Source organism: Channa argus, chromosome 6, assembly GCF_033026475.1.
Source record: "Channa argus isolate prfri chromosome 6, Channa argus male v1.0, whole genome shotgun sequence".
NCBI classification, from domain to species: Eukaryota; Metazoa; Chordata; class Actinopteri; order Anabantiformes; family Channidae; genus Channa; species Channa argus.
In genome coordinates this window covers 23,896,939-23,919,511 of record NC_090202.1, presented here as the reverse complement: position 1 = coordinate 23,919,511, position 22,573 = coordinate 23,896,939, and the positions used below count along the sequence as shown (strand labels likewise).

Genomic DNA, 22,573 nt, shown 5'->3' with positions numbered 1-22,573 from the left:
AAAACAAGCCTTTTGCTTAGCTTCTTGTTGGAAAGCGCCAATCCACCTTAAAAACATGATATCGCGTTGGGCTGCTCATACATTGATCGTTGTGAATGTGAATAAAACTAATGTAAACGTATTCCACATGACTTCATAAATATTTAATTTGCTATTTATCTTATAATATCTTTCATTATACAATTAAAAAATATAAAGTCACATTTCACTATAACAGCATCTACATTTAGGCAAGATAAACTAATACACTTTAAGCATTTCTTTATATGGACCCTTTTGCGTTTCATGATAAGCTGCAGAGAAATAAACCCTAACACACACAGGCAATTTAGTCAAGTAAACCTTTGCCTTGCATATTATTTCCTGATGCACACATTGTTTTCAAACAAAAGTGATCGTGTCAGATGAGCGAAGCCAAGCAAGTGTGACGTGTCATGCTTTGGCGTGCGCTGGCTAGGGTCTCCATAGCGCCGCCTGCTGGACTTCATTAAAAAACATTATGTCGTGTCTGCCACATTAGTCAGTGGGTTTTTAAAAAGACTAGTCCTCTGAAAAAGAAACTGAAAGAGATGTAGAGTTATTTATGCAGGACTGTTGACACTTAGACAGGAATATGTCTTCCCCATTTTTTGATTTGTTTTTGTTGTTCTCTCTGCAGTTTCCAGAGAGCCTACAGGCATATGAATAAGTATTAAAGGTCAAGAAACCTGCCAAGAATATTGAACTGTACGTGTTTCAATTTCACCCAACTAAAGCTAAGAGCAAAACGACGTCAGTAAGTAAATTTTTTTGTTTGTTTGTTTGTTTTTGTCCTTTCAGCTTATCCCGTGAGTTCAGGGTCGCCACAGCGGATCATTGTCCGCATGTTGATTTGGCACAGTTTTTATGCCCTTCCTGACGCAACCCTCCCCAATTTCTACCGGACTTGGACCGGCACTGCACAGCTGGGGAGGGGAATGGGCTGTTAGGGGTAATAAGGCATGAAAATCTAATCAGACACTTCTAAGGAAAGACACACTATACATATGTAACGTGTAGCTGTTTTAATACAATGATAATACTTCAAATAACATATTATGTATTGTATCTAAGACGTATGACGCACTGCAATTCTCTAGTTTTCCTAAAACCTGTCATGTTTTTTTTTTCTTTTTGCTTTATTGGGTAAGTTAATGGTTAATGGTAAATGGTAAAAAATAAATATTGCCAGAAAAGCAAACCAAGTTAAACGTTTCCAGCTCCGGTTTCCATGAACGCACCATGTAACTACAGGAAGTAAAAAAAACACACAGTGGTGGTGCGTTTTTGTTTTTTTTTTCTTCCACTCGTCGGTGTGGCGATCAACACTTACTAACTACATCAAAGTGGCACCATAGCAACTAAGGGAAGGCTGTAGTATAGCGGACCGCAGCAATCAATCAGTTAGCAGGTTGGAATTCGCCAAATATGTTGGCTGACACTTTTCCGTGTCACTGTCGTCCAGAGAACAACATCGCGGGCGAAACTAGCTAGAACAACAACAACAACACGGTAACTACTAACAGTGGTTGGATCCATGATCTAACGTTTCTCCCTGCTTGCAGCAACGCAACTTAAACCATTTAGCTTAGCGCTAATGGTTTTCTTGTTCTCCAGCACTGTTTTAGCAAATGGCTAACGCTACTGGGCGATACCAACGATGCTTGTAGCCACTTTAATGCTGTTAGCTTGTAAACACAGCCTGCACATGTCACAAGATTATCCTGTTTGTTGCTCGGCTCGTTTGTTTTCTCTTTGCGCATTTAAAGTGTCGAGCGTCCGATAATATTTGCATGTGTTTAGAGAGGGTGGCGTTTAAAAAAAGTCTTGAGTTCATGCTAAGTGCGTTTATGCTATTGGTCGATCAGACAGTCGCTGCAGTTTTCCCAAAACCACGCGATGTTAAGTCCAACGTCCCTGATGCGGGAAATTCAGCTCAGAAGTTGCTAAGTAATGTTTGTGGTCGCATTTCAAACCCCCAGGCTTTAGATACGGACATAGACAAATGTAGCGATAAGAGGACCTGGACTTTGTGCATTTGGTGATAAAGACTGGACATCTTAAAAAAAAGAAAACTGGACTTAAAAAAAGTTACAGTTATTTACAGGCAATCAACGCTAGGACTGGCTTGTAACATTACCTCAGTCTATACCTGCTCAAATGTAACATTTGTATGCAATTTTTGTAAAGAATGACCACATTATAATGCTTAGGTGATGGAACATGCATATGGTAAAGTAAGTCTCATGAATAACACAGTTGTTCTTGCAGCTTTTGAATCAAGGGAGGCTTTTTCCCCACACTTTGTGCCTTTTTATATACACTTTAAAAATGCGATTGTCCTTATTCACATGTGTTTAACTGTGTGTTCCCATCTTTTCACAGCTGAATAGTATGCTTGACGTGGGGAAGTGGCCCGTGTTTGCACTTCTTCCTCCTGAGGAACTACGGCTTATCCGGCAGGCTTGTGTGTTTGGCAGTGCTGCAAATGAAGCCCTCTATGTCACAGTTGATGATGAGGTAACACTTTGGCTTCAGGCTTTGGTTCATCCTGTTTCTTTTACCTTAAGATGTGCTGGGGGACTTAATATTTGTTAGATCATTATTTTTCTGTTGGTTTTACAATTAGAAGTGGATGGAAAAATGCTGCAGGTTGCTTACTCTATGTTGCAGGCAGAGGGATAAGCAGATAGGATGAGACTATCTTTAGCCACATGGGCCTAATACCCCAGCGAGCTCCATTTTTATCCTGTGGAAAGTTGTAAACCGCGTCTGTCCACGCTTGCCTGTTTATTTGTTCTTGTGGTCAAAACGGTTTATGTTTGGAAATTGTCAGCTGTATTGGAAAAACAGTATTTTGGGCGTTTTATATTGGATAATATAATATTGGAGTACGCACTTCACATTCAACCTGCCATGCACGCTTTAGTAATTTAATCTTGTACAATTCAACTCTTTTAAACCTTGTTAGAATCTTGTTAATTAATGCTGATAATTATTTTCCTCTAGGGTCTCTACACAGCATGTCAAAATAAAACAGTTTTAGCATTTGTACGATCAACTAGATGTCACTTTAGTTGTTTGAAATTTAATAAGGTGTCAGCACATAAACACTGGAGAGCTATATTTATGCATAATTCATTAGTATTGGAACCGTTTGAGCCTTGATGTTTGGTGTTTGCAGGTCTTTGCTCTGGGTACCAACTGCAGCGGCTGCTTAGGCCTTGGAGATCTTCAAAGCACTATTGAGCCTCGTAGGATTGATGTGTTGTGTGGAAAGAAGATTGTGTCCTTAAGCTATGGAACAGGACCGCATGTGGTTATCGCCACTGCAGGTAATACTGCTCTGAAAACCTTTATTTGTCCCCAAGGGAAAATTTCATATGGGGGCAGAGAAACATTATTCTGGACGAACAAGATGAGGCATGCAAATGCCTTGAAGCTGGTTTCATAAAGATGCTGTGTCAATGATACCGAAAATGTTTTTCCGACATACCCACTTCCTTTAATGCGTAAAACATCCAAATGTTCAGAAATGTTTATTATTATTATTTAAGATCACATCTTTAATTGATACACAGTACTTTGAACATATTGTTTCAGATAAATAAAAGATCAGTTATGAAGCCACAGTTACAGAACTACCTGCCTTAAACTTGTTCTCATAAAAAAACAAATTGTATTTAAAATGCACCTTAAGGGGCCCAGTCAGTGTAAATGTTGTGGGGCAATTTCAAAATAATTTTATCTTGTGTTTTTTTTTTTTTTTTTTTTTGTTAGAGGGATATTGATTTGTTCATATTGAAATATGAATGAACATTGTAAAATGTAGGGACTTTTTTAAACTCTTTAGACACTTTTTTTTTTTTTTTTGGTTTACAGAGTAACCATAATTAAATAACCTGAAAAGACTGTTCAGTTTCAGTTTAGTTTCTCTCCCTCATTCTCTGTTTCCAGTTTGCTTTAAACAAAATTTCCAATCCTCGTGATTTCTGGCATTAGCAGTGCTGAGCCTTTGTTATATATTTTGTGAAGTCGACATCTTCTTATCTTTTGATAAAATATTAACCACTGTGACAACATGAGTAAAAGTTTGCTTTCTGCTGTGTAGATGGGGAGGTATTTGCTTGGGGACACAATGGCTACAGCCAGCTGGGCAATGGGACCACCAATCATGGACTGACCCCTGCCCTGGTTTCCACCAACCTCCTTAGTAAGAGAGTGACAGAGGTGGCCTGTGGATCCCACCATACCATTGCCCTCACAACTGATGGAGAGGTAACTAATCCTCAGCTGTGTCTTTTCTTTTGCCGCTTTCTGTCTAAGTAATTGTACAGTGAACAGTTTATATCTGTGTTCAGGTCTATGCATGGGGTTACAACAATTCAGGCCAAGTAGGTTCTGGGTCTACTGCCAACCAGCCGACACCACGCCGGGTCAGCAGCTGCCTGCAGAACAAAGTGGTGGTGAACATAGCCTGTGGTCAGCTCTGCTCTATGGCTGTACTGGATAATGGAGAGGTAGTGCATCGCATCAATATGCAAGACGTTAAATGTGAATAAGTACGTACATGGGTTCACTTTTTGGCAGGTAACAGCCCTTAACAATTTTAATGGACTAACATCACATTTAGAGACATGCCTAATCACATTTGACTTATTTTTCCAAACTATACAGAAGGAGCAGGTAGTTTCCACTGCATCCTAGAGTAGGAGGCCATGTTCTTCACACAGTAAATACTCACTTTTCACAGGATGTACATTTCTTTTTTCAGAGAGGACATTTAAGGAAAAAGTACAATAAGATAAAAGATGAGCTAAAAAAACAACTGAGAGAAAATGTGTTTTAAATGTATGCAGATAAAAGCTTATAGAAGCTAAACACAGTGAGGCCTAAACCTAAAGAAAATCCTCCTCCACTGATAACTTGTTATTTGTCCTGTGTCTGTAGGTCTACGGCTGGGGCTACAATTGCAATGGACAGCTAGGGTTGGGCAACAATGGAAATCAGCAGACCCCATGCAGGATCGCTGCTCTTCAAGGTGTCAATATTATCCAGGTAAGAGCAAAACGGTTGATAATTCTTCTTTGGAGAATTTATTTCTATAGGATTTGTCCCAGTTTGACCCCACTGAAAGGTTCGAGCAGTTTCACTCCGTGAAAGCACAGAACACAACTGAACTGCTGAAATGTGACATCTATGATGTCTGGGTTTGCAGCAAGTTGACCACAGTTTCACTCCCAGACCAGTTTAAATGTATCTGTGTGCAGTGCTTTTGTGAACGCTTGTGTCTTAACAAATTATGTAACATTAGTTACACTCTTTGCTGTTACACATTGCTGGTGAAACTTTATTTTAGTAGCATCATTGTGAGGATAGTTTGGTCTTCTGTCCATACACAGGTTGCCTGTGGATACGCACATACGTTGGCACTTACAGATGAAGGGTTTATTTATGCCTGGGGAGCCAACTCATACGGGCAGTTGGGAACAGGCAGTAAGAGTAACCAAGCTCTTCCCACCCTAATAAACACGGACAAGGACAGGTAAGTACTTTTTTTGTAATGTAAATTAGCAGTGACGTGGCAGAATACCCAATTATCCAATACAATCCAATTATAATAGAATAATAGAGTATTAAACAAAATGCCCTCTCTGCACGTTTACTACCATATTACACATATTGTAACCTGTAGCCTCCATACGAAAGCCATTCATTTGTATTGCTCGACGGTTGCACTTCTGCTTTTGTCACTAGGATGGTGGAAGTGGCTGCGTGTCACACCAGCCACACGTCAGCTTCCAAGACCCAGAGCGGGCAGATTCTGATGTGGGGTCAGTGCCGAGGTCAGGCCGTGGCCAGCCCCTACCTCACCCATTTCAGCAGCACAGACGATGTGTTTGCCTGTTTTGCTACACCTGCAGTCACGTGGCATCTCCTGTCAGTGGGTAAGAAGGATGTAGTAATATAAAGATGTCTAAAACTGAAGAACTGCCCCATGAATTCAGTCCCAGATACTTTTTATGTCGTGTGTGTGTGTAACGTTATTTACATTGTCCTATTTCCAAGTGAATTGTGCGAGGTAACCCTGTGCTGTGATGACATCTCTGTCAAGCGAAAATACCTGGTTTATGAAAAAGAAAAACAGGAAACGTTTCCTCTCCATATCATACAGTGAAATGTAACTTAAAGGTCTTGTTTCTTTTTGGTCTTTGTTCTTGTAAAGGTAATTCCTTCCCTGTGACAAATCTGTTTAATTAATAACCCTTTTCTCGTTTGTTTTGAAGAACAAATAGTGATTCCATATTAATCTCCCATTCCCTAGAAGAGTCAGAAGATTTTAATAAAATAATACAATGGTGTGATCTGTCTTTACAGAGACATTCAGCAGTTCTTAGATGTAGACATAACTAATAATTTTGCACATATCCAGGCCCTGATTGACGGCAAACATTTTGTGCTTTTGCATTTTTGTTAGATGGCGACGACTACCTGACCGTGGCCCAGTCATTGAAGAAAGAGTTTGACAGCCCAGAGATTTCAGACCTGAAGTTTCTAGTTGATGGGAAGTGTATTCATGTCCACAAAGCTCTGCTGAAAATCAGGTACAGAGAACTCCCATACTCCAAAGTTCAAAATGTCAACTAGTGCTACTTTTGATTGTTTTGCTCTAACAATCTTTCAATCTCTTTTGCTTTTTTTTTTCTTACCTTTAGCTTTTCCTGTTTAATATTTTTGCTTTTTTGAAAGATGTATATTTGGTGCCATATCAACCAAATTACAGCTTATCCACTGAACTGATTTCTTTGTTTCCAAGATCATTTTTTTGTTGCACGACAGCCTTTGTTACACAGTTGACAGGGAGATGTTGTGGTCCTGTTGCACGTGCTGTAACCGTTCGGCTACAAAAGTGCCAAATGGCATTTTGAACTAACGGTTAATGGAAAAGATTACCCGTTCTTCCTCACTACAGAAGTTTGCTTCTCCATCCTGGTCCTTGTCACTGAGGCCATGTCTCACATTTAAAGGTCGCGCCTGGTCATGAGTACTGAATACCACATTAGGGTTTGTACGGAAACAGAAACGGTTTGATACTGTGTTATTGGTACCTATAGAAAGGTGAACTCCAGGCAAACACAAATAGCCATTTTTCTTTTGTAGTGATATCAGATCCCTTGTGTGTGCTGTGTTGTTCTTCTTTGAACTCCATTTGTTGAGTTTGCTCATCTTTCCTGTTCATTGTGAGGCAAAGGCAGACATATTGTTTCCCAGTTTTCTTTTTATAACCACACTTGGTAACAATGTATCTGCATTCTAGTCCCTTGCACTTTTGCACTGTCAGTAGGAAGGAGACAGAGTGTCTGCCATGTCAGCTTTTAATGCACATGCTCACACGAATGTTTGAAAAGATCGCATGCAGATGACTCATTTCAGATGCGATTAGGGAAGAAAGCATTTAAAGTATAGTAAAGCTACTATATGTAACAAATGAGTAGAAATGAAGAAATACTTGGTTCTTCCCGAGTTGCTTTGAAAATAGAATAGCAGTGATTTCAGACATGACTATTACTCATGCTTACTTCATATTACTGCTAAATATCATATTTAGCAGTAATATGAAGTATTACTAAATATTTGAAACGATAACTTGAGGATTGTTGAAACTTTTTTCTTCTTTATACGCAGTCGTTTCCACTGACTTGCACACAAAATGAACATTAATGAGACGGTTCTTAAAACCTGTTGTCATTATCTGAACAATTAGATTGAACCAAAGTCTCCATTTTTTGTTTTGTTTTTTTTATTTAAATTGCTCCGGTTCATCCCTCTCTAGGTGCGAACATTTCCGCGCACTGCTGAACGAAACGGATGAGGACGCCATAGAAATCCACCAGTTCTCATACCTGGTGTACAAAGCCTTTCTAGAGTATCTCTACACAGACACTATTAACCTGCCACCAGAGGATGCCATTGGTAAGTCCTTTGCAGTCCCTTACTCACAGAGAGTGTAAGAAATGAAGTCACTGTATGGCCCTAAGTTGCTCCTGTGTGTGCAGGGCTGCTTGACTTGGCTACATTCTACCGAGAGACAAGGCTGAAGAGGTTGTGCCAGGAAACGATCAAGAGAGGCATCTCTGAGGAGAACGCCATCACTCTGCTCTCTGCTGCAGTCAAGTATGAGGCACGGGTAAGCTCCTAGTCCCTGACACGTAGTCAGATGTCAGGGTGGTGATGCAGGGCCTTCACAGTTTGTCCGTTATGCTCCTCAGCAATGATCAGACAGCCCTCTTTATTTTTAGGACCTGGAGGAGTTCTGCTTCAAGTTTTGCGTCAACCACCTAACAGCTGTCACTCAGACCCAGGCTTTTGCAGACATGGACCACGACCTGCTCAAGAACTTTATTAGTAAAGCCAGCCGCTACGGGGCCTTCAAGAACTGACCTGAGTGTCGCTATAGCAACGGATCAGTATGATGAGGCTTATAGTCACGAAGGTCCTGAGAGATGACCTTAAACCAAAGTAAAGACCAGGCTGATCATTACTTCTAGGAGGAGCAGGAGAGAGCTCGCTAATGTGTCTGTGTTACTGCCCTCAACCTATTCCAAACAATGCTCGTCCAGCGATAAGCAGACAGTGGAGTGCAAAGGCCAAATGGAAAGATAAGCCACAGTTGTATTCTTCTTTCTCTCCTTTTCCTTTGGGCTCTTCCCTTTCAGGGGTCGCCACAGGAAATCATCTGCCTCCGTCTAACCCTGTCCTCTGCGTCCTCTCTCACTACATCCATTAATCTTTTCTTTGGTCTTCCTCTAGACCCCCTGCCTGCCTGCTCCAACCTCAGCATCCTTCTACAGATATAGTCCCAATCTTCACAATGGGGCTGTTCTTTAGCTTTAGACAATTGCAATCTTCTCCTCCATTTCTCGGCAATCCTCTCACTCTCCACGATCTTGTTAAACAAACTGGTCAGAAACTCTACTGCTACCTCTCCTAGACACTTCCATACCTCCACAGTCCTCTCAATGTCCCTGTACACACTCATGAATACAGGAGTATACACTCTTCAACTTTCTGAACACCACCTCCTTGTCCAGTTTCCTCTTTCCCGAAAACACACCAAGTACCTTCCTACCTGTCCCCCTGATCACATTAGCTGTAGTAGTTCTCTTCTTACTCCCATCCTACCTGTGGGGCATAACCACTAACAACATTGGGCATCACGTCTTGAATTTCCAGCTTCAGAACGGTCTGAACCTCTGGAAAATTCCTCACAAACTCCTCTTTCAGGATAACTCCTACTCCATTTCTTTTGCCTTCCACACCATGGTAAAACAGCTTGAACCCTGCTCCTAAGCTTTGAGGCTTGCTACCTTTCCTCCTTGTCTCTGGACACACAGTATATCCACCTTTCCTCTCCTCTCTCTGCCTACCAACACGGGTTCCTCCTCTCCTTCTTTGACCAACAGTAGCCCAAAATCCACTGGCGCCCTGTGGGTCAACAGCACCGGTGCCGGCCCTTGTTAACCTGGGCCCCAACCGATCTGGTATGAAAGTCAGATTTGGTGTGAAAGTTATGAATAGTGTTTTAACATAGCATATGTTTTAAGCCGGGTGCCCTTCCTGACACAACCCTCTGCATTTATCCAGACTTGGGACTGCCACAATAAGACGCTGGCTTGTGCCCCCTTGTGCTTGCTTTATATGCCACAGTGGTCCTCTTTCTGTTTTCTTTGTGTTACTAACAATGTGCTCGGGTAGATACAATACTGTCACCAGATAGATGGTGTGTCGGGTGTTTCGTCTCACACTATCAACCAGCTCAAACAGGATATCTAAAATAATGGTTATTACTTTTCACTTTATTCGTGTAACATGTAGCACAGAGATGGATCCACTGTGACAGGAAGTGATGAGCAAGAAAAAGTCTGTCACGCATTGACCGTTCACCTATTTTTTTTTTTAAGCCTCTACTGAGATGTGGTATTTAATGAAGATAAATATGCAAGCTGTTGTTTTGTTTTACCAACTGCAACTTAATTTTTATTCTGAATGATTAGAGTTTGTATCTGGTCCGTGACTAAACTTTGCCACTTTGTTTTTTTTTTGAGTTGTAGATGTTCACTTATGCCATCCTATACAAGCACTAGACATAACGCTTGTATTGACTAACGTTTGCACTGTTATGCCGTAGAGAGTTGCTTTCACAACCACTGGCGGACTGATAGAAAAAGCTGCAATCAGTAAGACTTTACACAAGACAAGCATGTTTACCTGTGTTCAGTTTGAGCCCGTCTGTGCGGCTGGCAACTGTCTGATTCACACATTCGTAGTGATTCCTGTGTCACTAGTAACATTACAGTGTAGGTGCAGCAGTATGTAAAGTTGTGTGTCATTGCATTTTGGTTTGTTTACACAAGTACTTGTACTTAAATGTGATTACTTCATCAAATCCCTCATTAAACAGAATGTAACAAACTGCTTTTACTTTAACCTTTTGATAATTACTAACTACTTATGTGTTCCCATTCTGTGCTGTAGGCCGCTGACAATAGCACTATTAGTAATATTTAAGTATCTGAAATATATTAAAGTGAATAACTACATAGTTTGATGCATGTGTGCTGTGCTTAATTTTCTGCAACATTTTAATAGCATTCCTGAATGTGTGAATGCTAAACAAAACACTCAGGCCACAAAAAAAACAAACTGTTTTACCAACAGCGGATCTAAGCATTCACAGGTCAATGTGTTATACTTGAATATATTTTGACACTTGTGCAGCTCTTTGGTGAACAAACCTAAAATTCTGTACATGTTTTCACGTGTCTCTTTCTGTTTTGAAATGCTTGTACTAAGACATTAATATATCCCTTAACATATTAGTACAGCTTTAAAGATAGACAGACATCCAATAAAATATGCAAAGTCGCTTTTTACCTCTAATACTATATAAAGCAGTTACACATTTTTATCTGTAAGATGTTAATACAGTAAGTGGAGACATAGACAAATAAGTATTCAGTGCAATGCAGTGTGACTCATGTTTGCACACTGAGACCTATATAGACAGTTGCGTGCCGTCTTTGCTAGTGGAAGCTTATTTCACACCTATGGCTCATCATTTTCACATGTGCAGCTTTATAGTATAGTGGTTTATAGTATTTCTGTCAAAAGCAGTGCCAAAAATATATATATATATTGTGTAGGTAAGCTTAATTTGTTTGGCAAGATCACATGTGGTATTCCATGTTGAAAACATCCCAACAGTGAAGGCAGTTGGGCATTTTGCCATAAAATAGGAGTTGAATAAAACAGCATTAGAATGACCCCAAACATCCACTTAACTTAAGAATATTCCCCTTTTTGAGTGGCCCAGTCAAAGCCAGACCATGACCTAAGCTGTGGAATGAGCTCTGACTCTGACCCACCGCTACAAAAAGAGCTAGTCTGAGTTCGTCGCTGGAGGTTTGAGCAGTTTTGAAATCTATTTACGCTTTCCGTTAGCACCGTGAATGTGAAATGGGCCTGTTCCATTAAGACACCAAAGAGCAGGAAGCCTTTTGTGTTGATCACATGGTTGTCTGGATCACATTGTGGTTGTCTGTTGTGACTCTTTTTAGCACTGGACCTGCCACGATGCTACAGGATGTGGCCAGAAAAGCAGAGACATCTAATCAGATGAGGAAGTTCTTTATGATACGTCACCAAATATTTATTCATTCTGTTATTTGACTGTGGTCACAACTGAAACAAAGCATCATAATAGCAATAACAGACAGCAACGATTCTGGATATTGTGATGAAAGCCAGATCACCCACCCTCAGATGATAATCCAGTTACTTGGTTGCAGCTAATGACCGGTCCCAAAACAAATGATGTTGTAGATAAGTGCATGTGGTGTGAGGCTCTCCGGTGATAGTACTACTCTGTTACTTTCAGTTTTAACATGCACACATTGTACACACAGGTTTCAACGGTTTTACATCAAACAGGGAAGTGCACACAGCTGCCGACAGTAATTTGTTCTCTGCTACCAACGCCTCACTCATCCCCCAGGAGATTTTGAAACTGACACTGAGTTGCTACGATGTGTGAGTAAGGTGCAGTTTAATCTTACTGCACATGGGCTCAGTGGTTGCAGCAAGTGTGGGGAGTATTGCACCACAGTCAAAAGTATGAAGTTGATAAGGCAGTGTGGAGGAGGGCTCTGCCCTTCATAAACCTACAGCACACTGCAATTTTAGGGAGACGGGTTTTTGTTTGATATGGAAATAAACTAAGCTATGCAGGAGAAGATAAAAGATTATAAAGGTATGATTCTCACTTAGTATTGCTCATAGGAAATTTGGGGGTAGTTTCCCTTTTGTGCTTCTTTGTGCAGTTTGTTTCCGATGTGAACATAAGAGAATGAGACAGAAGACCCAGTGATGCTGTTCATGGTCCAGAGTGTGTTTGTTGCCAAGTCAGATATTTGTTCAGTACTGCTCTTGTGAATAAACTAAATCAGTTTTCCTGTCAAATGATGTGTAATGATTCTTCATCAAGGAGTGGCATTAGGTCATTGTTGTGTCACGTTAAGGTCAAAGCTTTTCAATTCCACTTGACCTGGTTGCGTGAGGTGAAGTGACACAACTGCTTGCTTGTTATGTAAATTCATAAATTTACATTCACACTTTGCAAATACTCCCTCTCACTGGGGGCTTGAATTTCAGCATCATGTCTGTGCAGTCACACGGTAGGAAGCAACCGACGGCACAGCTCAGCTCAGCTCAGCACAAAGAGGGCAAAGAGAAAAGAAAAAAGACACGGTTTAATCACAGGCTGACCGGATGCATCGGTTGCCACTGTTTATGTCCAGTACAGCCAGGGAAGTTATTCCAGATGAAAAAGTTCCGATTTTTATTGTGTTTTGATCGGTGAAGTTTGGGGTTGTCATCAACTTGTGTAACCCTTGTCTGACCACACTTGCCACTGTCTCAGCTGATCATTACACAACAACGTTATGTCACTTAATGTCTTTCTTGTGCATTTTGCTTTTTATATTCAAAGGCTTTCAGTCTCGGCCTTGGGGGTGCCAGACAGTTTCCTGGCATTGTGAGGAATTTAACAGTCCAGGGATTTCAGGCACATGCTATTGTTTATTGACCGCATACTTGCATGTGAGGAGCTTGTTTTTACGTGCTGGATGGAATTATTTTGCAAGTAAAATACAATTGTAAGCATTTTTTCTGTTTTCTTGGACATTTCGGGCAGGCCTTGATTGTGTTTGTTTTCGAGACAAAGAGAGGCCATAAAATGCAGGGCTCTTCCCTTCATTGCAAGATTTTCCTTCATTTGTTCAGCTATTGTTGGTGAAGGTGTGTGGCTTTCATTGAAATGCAAACTACAAGGAGTGGATTTGAAAAACACCGGTTTGAGCTGAAAGATAAGCATGTGTCTACTGGTGGAAAACCCGAGCAGGTAGAGTACTGTACTTCCTGTCACAGACGTAATGCAAAAGATGAGATCACTTTCGAGTTAGGCTTCTAAAACTGGTTATTTCTAAACTTCACATTCCTCCCTGCTGAGCTAATTCACTCACAACAGCCTCGTTGTTTTCTGACGGCGAAGTGGAGAGTTGCTACAGATGGAGAACGTGAATGCAAGTTTCACCGACAAGAGAAAGCTGTGGGCACTGACTGACAAGCCACTGAATAAGTGAAAGCATTTTGGTCTGCAGAATAAAACACAGTACTTCTGTGGTTTCTTTGTACTGATCCTGTCATCAGACCTGGTGAGCCAGTCATCTCAGGCACTAGCAGGCTTTTAGGAGACTTCACAGACATGTAAGATACGATCTCTATGTTTTGTAGCAACAGCTTCACAAATAAAAAAGAAACAAATCAAAGGGAAACTCATTTGAATAAGCAGCTAGATGCTTAAAAATGGAGCTTTGGTCCAAGTAGTAATATGGCAATGTCAAAATACAACAGTAAAAATATTACTTAAGTAAAAGTACAGAAACACTAGTATTTAAATATAAAAGTAAAAGCATCCCTTACATAGAACAGCATCTGCTTTCAGTTCTGGTTTTACTACATGTTAAATTATTACTCTATACTTAGTCATTGTGTTAAAACTGTTCATATAAAACACCTCCTTCATTTTATATATGGCAGCCAAAACTGTAGAATCACTTCTTCTTATAACGCACCCCAATACGACTCCGCCACCCACTTTGACCTCAATAATAAACACTTGGTAGAGTTATCACCTTTCTGACAGTTTCAACCGAAAAACGGAGAAATTATAACCTTGTAAAAGTAGAATTCATGGCAGAGCCTCAGTTTTGGAATGTATCACTCTGCACAAGTGGTCATAATGTTACGCCTGGTTGGTGTAGTTCATACTTCTGTACTATTCAAACCGCTTGTTACAAAAAGTCAAAAATCTTGAGTAAGTGCTAAGTACAGTGCTTGGATACATGCACGGTGCAAAGATCTATACCCACACTATTGCTGCATAGGGGTTGTAGGAGGTTTTATACGATGCAAAAAACATACAAAGCGCATTGTGAAGCTCTCATTTAGCCAAAAACTTGTCCTGGTCTTGTATGATGGTCTTTGCTAAATTACTGTATGAATCAGCTGATAATGCAACTTAAAGCATGTGCTATGACTTAATATCTTTTCTCTAATCTCTATCTCTAATATCTCTCTTAATATCTCTTTTTTTTTCAGTAATCAAATTATTTTACTAAAGAGTTTTGGCTTTATAAATGCACAGTTGATATTGCTTTTTAGTTGGCCCAATATTGGGGGTATCACACTGATCTTTCTACATATGTTTGCTCTAATGATTTATTTAAAAAATGTTGCCATGCATCACGACGTCTCAGCCATTATGGCCACTTCTTTTAGATATAAGTATTGATGGATTTCCCCACAGAGCAGTGTTGTTTTGGTCGATTCATTAACTGTAAGGGGAGACAAAAGAGTAGGAGGAGTGCGGGCAGGGGGAGGAGTTTCTACAGCTTCTCCCCCTTCAACAGTCAAAGTACAAAAACGGTCTGACACCAGCACAAACACAAAGGAGAAGAAGGAACTGTGTCTGAGCATGATGCGTGCTGAGCAAGCTGAGGAGAGAGAGGGGGGGGGAGAGGGAGGGAAGTAGATACAGACCCTGAGGACAAACAGTGAACGACACTCATACAGAGGGGGAGCAGGAGCCCGACTCAAGCTTCAGTTCTGCTCCTGGGAAGAAGCCTGGCAGATGACAACTTTGCTACTGTGGAGCTGAAAAGGACAATGACACAGGACTGAACTATGACAAAGAGAAGAAGGGATTGTGCCATGAGGGCATCTCTCTAACAGCCCTGAGTGTGGATATGTCATCATTCTTTCCTGTGGACTCAGCAGCGCGTGGCTGTCGGAGACATCTTGAGTGAAAAGTGGACAAGATTTTGCCAGTGATTCATCTGAGTAAGTACAACTCAGCCTACAACTTGTGGGGTGCAGCCCGACTGAGAGGCAAGACCGGGGGGAGGGGAGGATACTCCAGCCGGAATTTCTGTGCTCTGAGAGGGGTCTTTTCAAAATGAGGTGACCCCCAAAATAACTCCATCAAGACAGGGGAGGGAATCATGTTGACCACGGGCAGCAGTCCTCTCTAACGCAGACAAAGAAGCCTGAGAAAATAATTGACTTTTGTGTGAGCAACGCTTCATTCATGGTGAATCCACTGTGCAGGGCAGACCCCTCGTTAGACACCAGTGCGTAAGACACCCCTCATCCCTCCAGAATGTACACAACCCTGTCATCGCCTGAACGTAACTTAACAAGCAACTCAACATGCACCAAGAACGATGAGTTCAAATACCCTCTGTACAGCGCGGTCTTCAGCATTGTGTTTGTGGTGGGACTGATCACCAATGTCGTGGCCATTTATATATTCACCTGCTCTCTTAAGCTGAGGAACGAGACCACAACGTACATGATGAACTTGGTGGTGTCCGACCTGCTTTTTGTCTTCACGCTGCCTCTGAGGGTCTTCTACTTCATCAACCAGAACTGGCCATTTGGGAGCATGCTCTGCAAGGTCTCCGTGTCACTGTTCTACACCAACATGTATGGCAGCATGTTCTTTCTCACCTGCATCAGTGTGGATCGCTTTTTAGCCATCGTGTACCCTTTTCGCTCGAGAACTCTTAGGACTAAACGCAATGCTAAAATAGTGTGTGCGGCTATTTGGGTACTGGTGCTGTCAGGGAGTCTCCCAACAGGGTTCATGTTGGACTCCACCTCACAGGAGAACAAGAACAACCACACCTACTGCTTTGAGAACTTCTCCTCCAAGCAGTGGAAAGCCCACTTGTCCAAAGTGGTGATCTTCATAGAGATAGTGGGCTTCTTCATCCCGTTGCTGCTCAACCTTGCTTGCTCCATCATGGTGTTGCAGACTCTGCGTCGCCCCCAGACCATCAGCCGTGGAGGGAAACTGAACAAAAAAAAGATTCTGCGCATGATAATTGTGCATCTTAGTATTTTTTGCTTTTGCTTCATCCCCTACAATGTAAATCTGGTTTTCTACGCTCTTGTCCGCACCAAAACACTGGTAGGCTGTTTTAAGGAGTCAGTGGTCCGGACCATCTACCCAATAGCCCTCTGCATTGCTGTGTCCAACTGCTGTTTTGACCCCATTGTTTACTACTTCACCTCAGAAACCATCCAAAACTCAATGAAGAGGAAGTCTCATGGCAGCTGTGCACACGATGTCAAGTTCTCCGAGGCCCTGCAGTCAGAAACCAGCACCAACCTGCAGTTCAGCCTTAGGAACCTTAAAGCTAAAGTCTTTCACAATGAGTCATCAGTGTGACAGTGGCATTGCTTAAAGTCAGGGCTTTACCCCCATGACACAATTGTATTGGATATTTTGGAGTGTGTTACAAAGTACCTGCCAAACAAGTATCTTAGTTCTTCATCTCAGGGTAAACGTTTGGACCTGTCACTGACAGCTCTGCAGTATTATTCCTACACGCTTTTTCACATCTGGATTCGCAAGCTTTATAGCTGTTTCCTTGTGCTGTGGTACACACTGTAAATGTTTAGAGCAAATTACTCAGCCACTGACCTGGAAGCGAATGTGAAAGGCAGGAGAGTAATGATATCAAATGCTTGACGTCCCTGTAAATCTGTACATTTCTGTGGTAAGTTGTGGTGCTAACTTCAGAATAGCATCTATTAAATAATATAACAGGAAATATAAAATGCAAGCTACAGACTGCTACTGCTTTGTTTTGTTTTTTCAAAATTGTGAATTATGCACTGGTCACAGAAGTGCCCTGTTTGTTCTGGCAGCATTTCATTGTATGTCCTAATTGCCATAAACTGCAATGCACGGCACATAATTCTACATGGTGCACTCAAGCCACAGTAATGAATAAATAACATAAACTGTTTAAAACAATTGAAATGAAGAAAATGTTCTCCTTTTTTTTTTTCCCCTATAGAATTTAAATAGTTTCATGTGTTTATATGTTGGTACCTGTTTATTCTCAGTGTTAAATCTCATGAGACTTGTCTGCCTCCAGTTTGCACATGTCACATGTAGACTAGTGTCATGCACTGCAGCAGATAGGTGTGGCCTCACACCCCAGCTATGAACCAGAACAACATCTGTAATATTTGTCTTGTACGCAAAAGAGGAGGTAAAGAAGTGGAAGTAGAAAGTCTGATGGAGTCTGTCTTGGTCCCCCTGGGGAGTGCCAACTTCCTGTGTGACTAGACGAGACGGTCTTAGACGAGAGGAAGCCTTCATTAATGGCAACTGACACCAAAAGAGGATTCACGTTTTTGGGAGAACATTAGTCACTTGCGGCTTAGTTGTAACTTAGCACTGTTATTTTGTTTGCTCAAACACTGTAAGTGAATCGCTCGGCACCAGAGCTGGACGGGACTTAAAGCAAGTGTCTTTTAACATTTAGTTTTCCTCCTCGTAGTTAACTCACACCCTTATGTCTGTTGAAAACACATCAAAGTCAGATTTTAATTAAAATAAAAAACTCAACAAGAACATCGTGTGTGTAGTTTACTCGAAAAACACGTGGGAAATATTTGTCCCCCTGTGGACAGTTGATACGGCACTGAGGAGCACACACACAGTGTGAGAGTGAATAACACAAAGCATATGGTGCTCTGACTTTATTGACATAGCTCGAAGGTCAGTCGGCGGGGAACTTTATTCCAGTGCCACCTTTACATCTGTCCCTGAGGCCATGGGAGCGAGTCGAGGACGGGGTTGAAGACCTGGGATTTTGAAAACAAACAAGAATAATTTGATACTGCGGCACTTCCCGCCATCTGTATATCATAAACTACAAAGCGGGACTGATCTAACGTCTTAACGTCTCAGTTCGAGGAGACAACCACGCTGTGTGGATTCACACATAAATGCCGTGAATGAGTCCGACAGTTCCCAAGAACAGGTTGTGTATTGAGCACGTGCAACCTTTATCTGACCACAAGCTGTTCGTGGCTGCTGTTATCTGGGACAAAGGTCAGGGGAGACACAAAGAGGGACTAACATAGGAAATCACAGCTTAAATAATAATACATTTATTAAAATGACCACATTAATATATTATTTTTTACTTGTAAGTATTCACCAATAGCAAAGGAATATGGGAAGTTAAAACAATTGTAGCTTCATAGTTCCACATCCTTAAACACATCCTCAAACAGCACCTTCCTCATACACTGTAAACAATGACTTAACTTCTAGATTTTTCGTAATTGTTCCTATTTTACAGATGCAGATGTTGCTTAATGAAAAGAAGATGAAGTTATGTGCACACAAATGACCGTATCAGAGATCTGGACCCTCACGTGAGTCCAGCTGGCTCCCCGGCATGCACGGCAGTTATCTAATCAGGCTGACCTCCCCTTCCCAGCAGGCCGCGGAGTGAGAAAATACAGATGCAGCGCTGCGTCTCATCACATGCATTCTGTTCTGTATTACTCTGGTAATTTTAGATCAGAGCATACATCAAAGCGAGCTTGTACATTAGTAGATGGACCGAAGTCATGTGAAATGTTATCGTGTAAGTGATGAAGTAAGTAAGAACAAAAATGCCACTTTCATGCTTCTCCACTTCTAAGGTTTTGAGTGTCAACTTAAGGAAACATTCAAACAAATAAGCCTAATAAGTACAAATCACATGTTAAATGATGTCACTGCTGTAATCTGCCAACACCACAAAACAAAACCAGTGTTTGGTCTGACAAGCTGTCTTCCTCAAGGTCCTCACAGTCGGTGCCAATCTCCAAGTCTTAGTGAAGACTAAACCAAGTCCTGATTGTGGCCTGCAACCTTTAGCTTTAGGTTGCTATCCCCCTGTGGTAAATCCAGCGTGTTCTCTCCAGTGAACCTTCTAATGGCTGCTTTGAAGTTCCGTCAGGCCCGACTGACTTGAGATCCTCTGGTGTGCTGAGAACTCGTGTCAGGAGACATCTTTAGCGGGGGCCGTTGACAGGAGCCTCTGTGTTTGTGGGCTTTCAGAGTAAAGAAGGTTGAGTGACATAGGCGGGGGGTTAGGCCAGGGTGAGGTCCTCATCCCCAGATTCCCTCCACAGCTCTGGATCACATGACAAGGGAAGCACTGATCTCACTAAACGGATCTGAGGAGGGAGGAGCCAAGGGGTCGCCATACAAGATAATCAACCATATTCACTGCAAGACTTGCACAATAAATATAGAAGGAAATGGTTGTCGTTACCCATTAAAATATTTCCACTATTTCCCCACAATTACACCATAATCACATTCCCAGACTCTGGTAAACAGGTATCATTATCATTCTATAAAAAGTGTGTCACCCTCTAGGGGTTTGGGGGCCGGTTAATTTCTTGCTTGCAAGACAATTTTCTTGAGTGGGAAGGAGAAGGCTATAAAAACACACAATGCCGGAGACAGAGCAGTGTCTTAAGTAACGATTTGTCAGGATGTGGTTAGACAAAAATAAAGGATCTCTCTTGTTAGAACACAACAGCCTCACTCAGGCAAAAAAAAAAAAAAAAAAAAATCAGTGGCAGCACTAAACTAATAATCAGCAGTAGAATGAGCTCAGCGACTGCAAGGAGGGAGGCACACTAAATAACTGCACCGACCAGTCACATGTAATCCTCCTTAACTCCTGGTCGCCTCAGCACATAAACAGGCCGTTATCAGTCCCTGTAGGAGCTATTTGTCTAGATCAGCTCTTGATTGCATAACATGTTTGAGGAATAAAACCGAGAGCACAAGCAGCACGTCGTCAAGTACAACAAGTGTGCATGGTGTAATAAGTGTTTGCCACAGGAAGCCCATGCTGGTTTTCTAAATTATAGATTCACTACTGTGGTAAGGAAATATTAACTTCTAACACGTGTGCACAATGCCTGTCATTGTTCTTGCTCTTCCAGCAAAAATGCGGGGCCTGTCTGTGCCTGGGAATTGTTGTCGAAGCACGTTTGACATCAGTTTTACCAGCTGAAGATTTCCTGCACAGATCTGACAGAAAATGGCCAGTGGAGGACGGCTGCAGTGCGGCTCAGACTGGAGGTGTCAAGCCTCGAGTGGTGTGATTTTACTCAGCGACGCACGAGGGGAGAAATGTCACTTGCCATCTTTCACCCTGCCTGTTTGCGTGCGTGTGGGATGTCTGCGGGGACGTCATTTTAAATGGTGAAACACTACATTCGTATATCTGGAGTTTCCTCTCAAACCATGAAGCCACATGTCCCAGCATGAAATGGGGACGTGTGGGAAGAGGGGTTAACTGTTCTGTGAGTAATTTTCATGAAACTCTCATCCCAGTCTGTTAGAAGACTGTGCACTGGAAGAATATTCAGTCTTTCTAAAACATGAAAATGTATCAGCCTGACTCATCACAGTGTTTCATTCTGATTAGCCGTGTTCCACTTGATGGGACAGGTCGGTGTTTCCTTAGCTAGGAGCCCTTCCTTTAAAAAACCCCGGCAGGGTTGGAACAGTGTCTGCATGTGAACACATTGCTGCAGCTTCTAACCACAGCATTGTAATGTGTTAGTGTATTGTCTATTGAGAAAAAGGGTCACCAGGTCAAACCAAAACCCAAAAACCAAGCAAAACTCACACATACAACCAGTAAAGAACAACATTTCCCCATATGGTAGGTAGTTTGTCTGTACCCTCTACACTGTCAAGTGCCACACATAATGCATTTTTACATTTCCGTGTGTTATTATTGTATTTTTAGCAACACTGGATTGCTTGTAAATGCTTACAGTCCGACATCTTATATCAATAAGATCGTAATAACTTGAGTTGCTGTGTTATTGGTCAATTAATTCTTTGGAGCTTCTGATTAAATTATTGGATGAACCTCTTCTTCTTTGAAATCACCATCATGGCATGCAGCACAGACTCATAAACAGATGTCCAACACACTCCATAGCGTAAGCACACATGAGTAGCATGATGTTCACGGGTCAGCCTTGTGGTCTGCATGTTCCCTATGAGGAATTTCTACAGAGCCTCTCAGACCACACGATAGAAATTCCCTCCCCTCCTTCTGAAGAATTCAATCTCTTGTGACCTCAGAAAATCCCACTTTGTTTCCCGAGTGAGGTGATGTCCTCTTCAGTTCAGCCCATTCCTGTCCAAAAACCACAGGTCTAATCTAAAAGTTCACTTTATCTCTCCCCAAAAGAGCACTGGGGGCTTCTTAGATGTAGATGGTGCACTTAAAATACGACTTCCACATCCTTTTGAACCAGGGTCCCTCATTTATTGACACTGTGGCCACAGAGTGGGAAGGACGTGGCTCATTGATACCCCCAAGGTTATCTACACTGCCCTGAAACAAACCACAGAATTAGCCCTATGCAGCAGACAGATAAGACCAAGATGTTTCACCACACATCAAACACGAGAACCCTGATGATCAACTCAACGACAATATATTGACTGTGCTGTTTGGCTCGTTTCCATTAGAACATGAACATTAAAAGTTAAAGAGTGTAATTTAGCTCCTTATCAAAAAACGCTGCAACACTGCATGTGACTTTAAACTTCTGCAAACCATCTTCTGGGTGTTTTGATGTTTAAAACGGATTCAGTCTCTGCCATTTACTATTTTCCACTAAGTACTTCGAATTCAACTTTTAGGTTTCGAGAATATATGAAATTCTTTCAGACATGTGGTAATCAATGACGTTGATGGGTAAACTTTCCTGGAAAATCTTTTCTAACAGAATCTGTGCTAAAATCACTTGTTCCTTAGAGACTACTGGTGTTTTAAAGTGTTGAAGCACAATAAACGGGCCTAAACCTGAAAGCTCTGGCCACATTTCATACACAAGCATCTGTCCACACTGTGATGCAAACATAGATATCTGTGCCCGGGAAGTTGAAGTGGCAAAAGCGATTAAGACATTTCCTGTTTAATTACAGAACATTCTTTCTCGTCAGAACTTGTGCAGTATGGATGCGCTCGGCTATAAATCCTAACTGTGCCCCTACACAGAATCACAAGCCTGAATGATTTCATTCATGCCAGAG

General features: G+C 41.6%; 2 protein-coding genes across 3 annotated transcripts; both read left to right on the top strand.

Annotated features, from left to right (window-relative positions):
- The first annotated feature begins 590 nt into the window (after window positions 1-590).
- On the top strand, window positions 591-10,507 carry rcbtb2 (regulator of chromosome condensation (RCC1) and BTB (POZ) domain containing protein 2). 2 transcript variants are annotated; one of them, XM_067507889.1, is made up of 12 exons: window positions 591-775; window positions 2,404-2,538; window positions 3,203-3,353; window positions 4,130-4,296; window positions 4,380-4,538; window positions 4,969-5,076; window positions 5,421-5,563; window positions 5,776-5,966; window positions 6,497-6,623; window positions 7,853-7,992; window positions 8,076-8,206; window positions 8,319-10,507. In XM_067507889.1, exons 2-12 carry the CDS (start codon window positions 2,413-2,415, stop codon window positions 8,457-8,459), a joined length of 1,584 nt encoding a protein of 527 aa, XP_067363990.1. In that variant the 5' UTR covers window positions 591-775; window positions 2,404-2,412; the 3' UTR covers window positions 8,460-10,507. The 2 variants fall into 2 exon arrangements, with proteins under 2 accessions (XP_067363990.1, XP_067363989.1); XM_067507888.1 differs by lacking the exon at window positions 591-775 and adding an exon at window positions 1,265-1,530.
- A 607-nt stretch (window positions 10,508-11,114) lies between these two features.
- On the top strand, window positions 11,115-18,734 carry lpar6a (lysophosphatidic acid receptor 6a). Its single transcript, XM_067507891.1, has one exon. The coding sequence runs from the start codon at window positions 15,797-15,799 to the stop codon at window positions 16,868-16,870; it is 1,074 nt and encodes a 357-aa protein (XP_067363992.1). The 5' UTR covers window positions 11,115-15,796; the 3' UTR covers window positions 16,871-18,734.
- Window positions 18,735-22,573: the final 3,839 nt, after the last annotated feature.

Excerpts from the sequence above, each read along its gene's own strand:
- rcbtb2 (XM_067507889.1), top strand. The coding sequence starts at position 2,413 with ATGCTTGACGTGGGGAAGTGGCCCGTGTTTGCACTTCTTCCTCCTGAG. Across the intron at positions 2,539-3,202 it reads ATGTCACAGTTGATGATGAG|GTCTTTGCTCTGGGTACCAA; the intron begins GTAACACTTTGG and ends TGGTGTTTGCAG. Across the intron at positions 5,077-5,420 it reads AAGGTGTCAATATTATCCAG|GTTGCCTGTGGATACGCACA; the intron begins GTAAGAGCAAAA and ends GTCCATACACAG.
- lpar6a (XM_067507891.1), top strand. The coding sequence starts at position 15,797 with ATGTACACAACCCTGTCATCGCCTGAACGTAACTTAACAAGCAACTCA.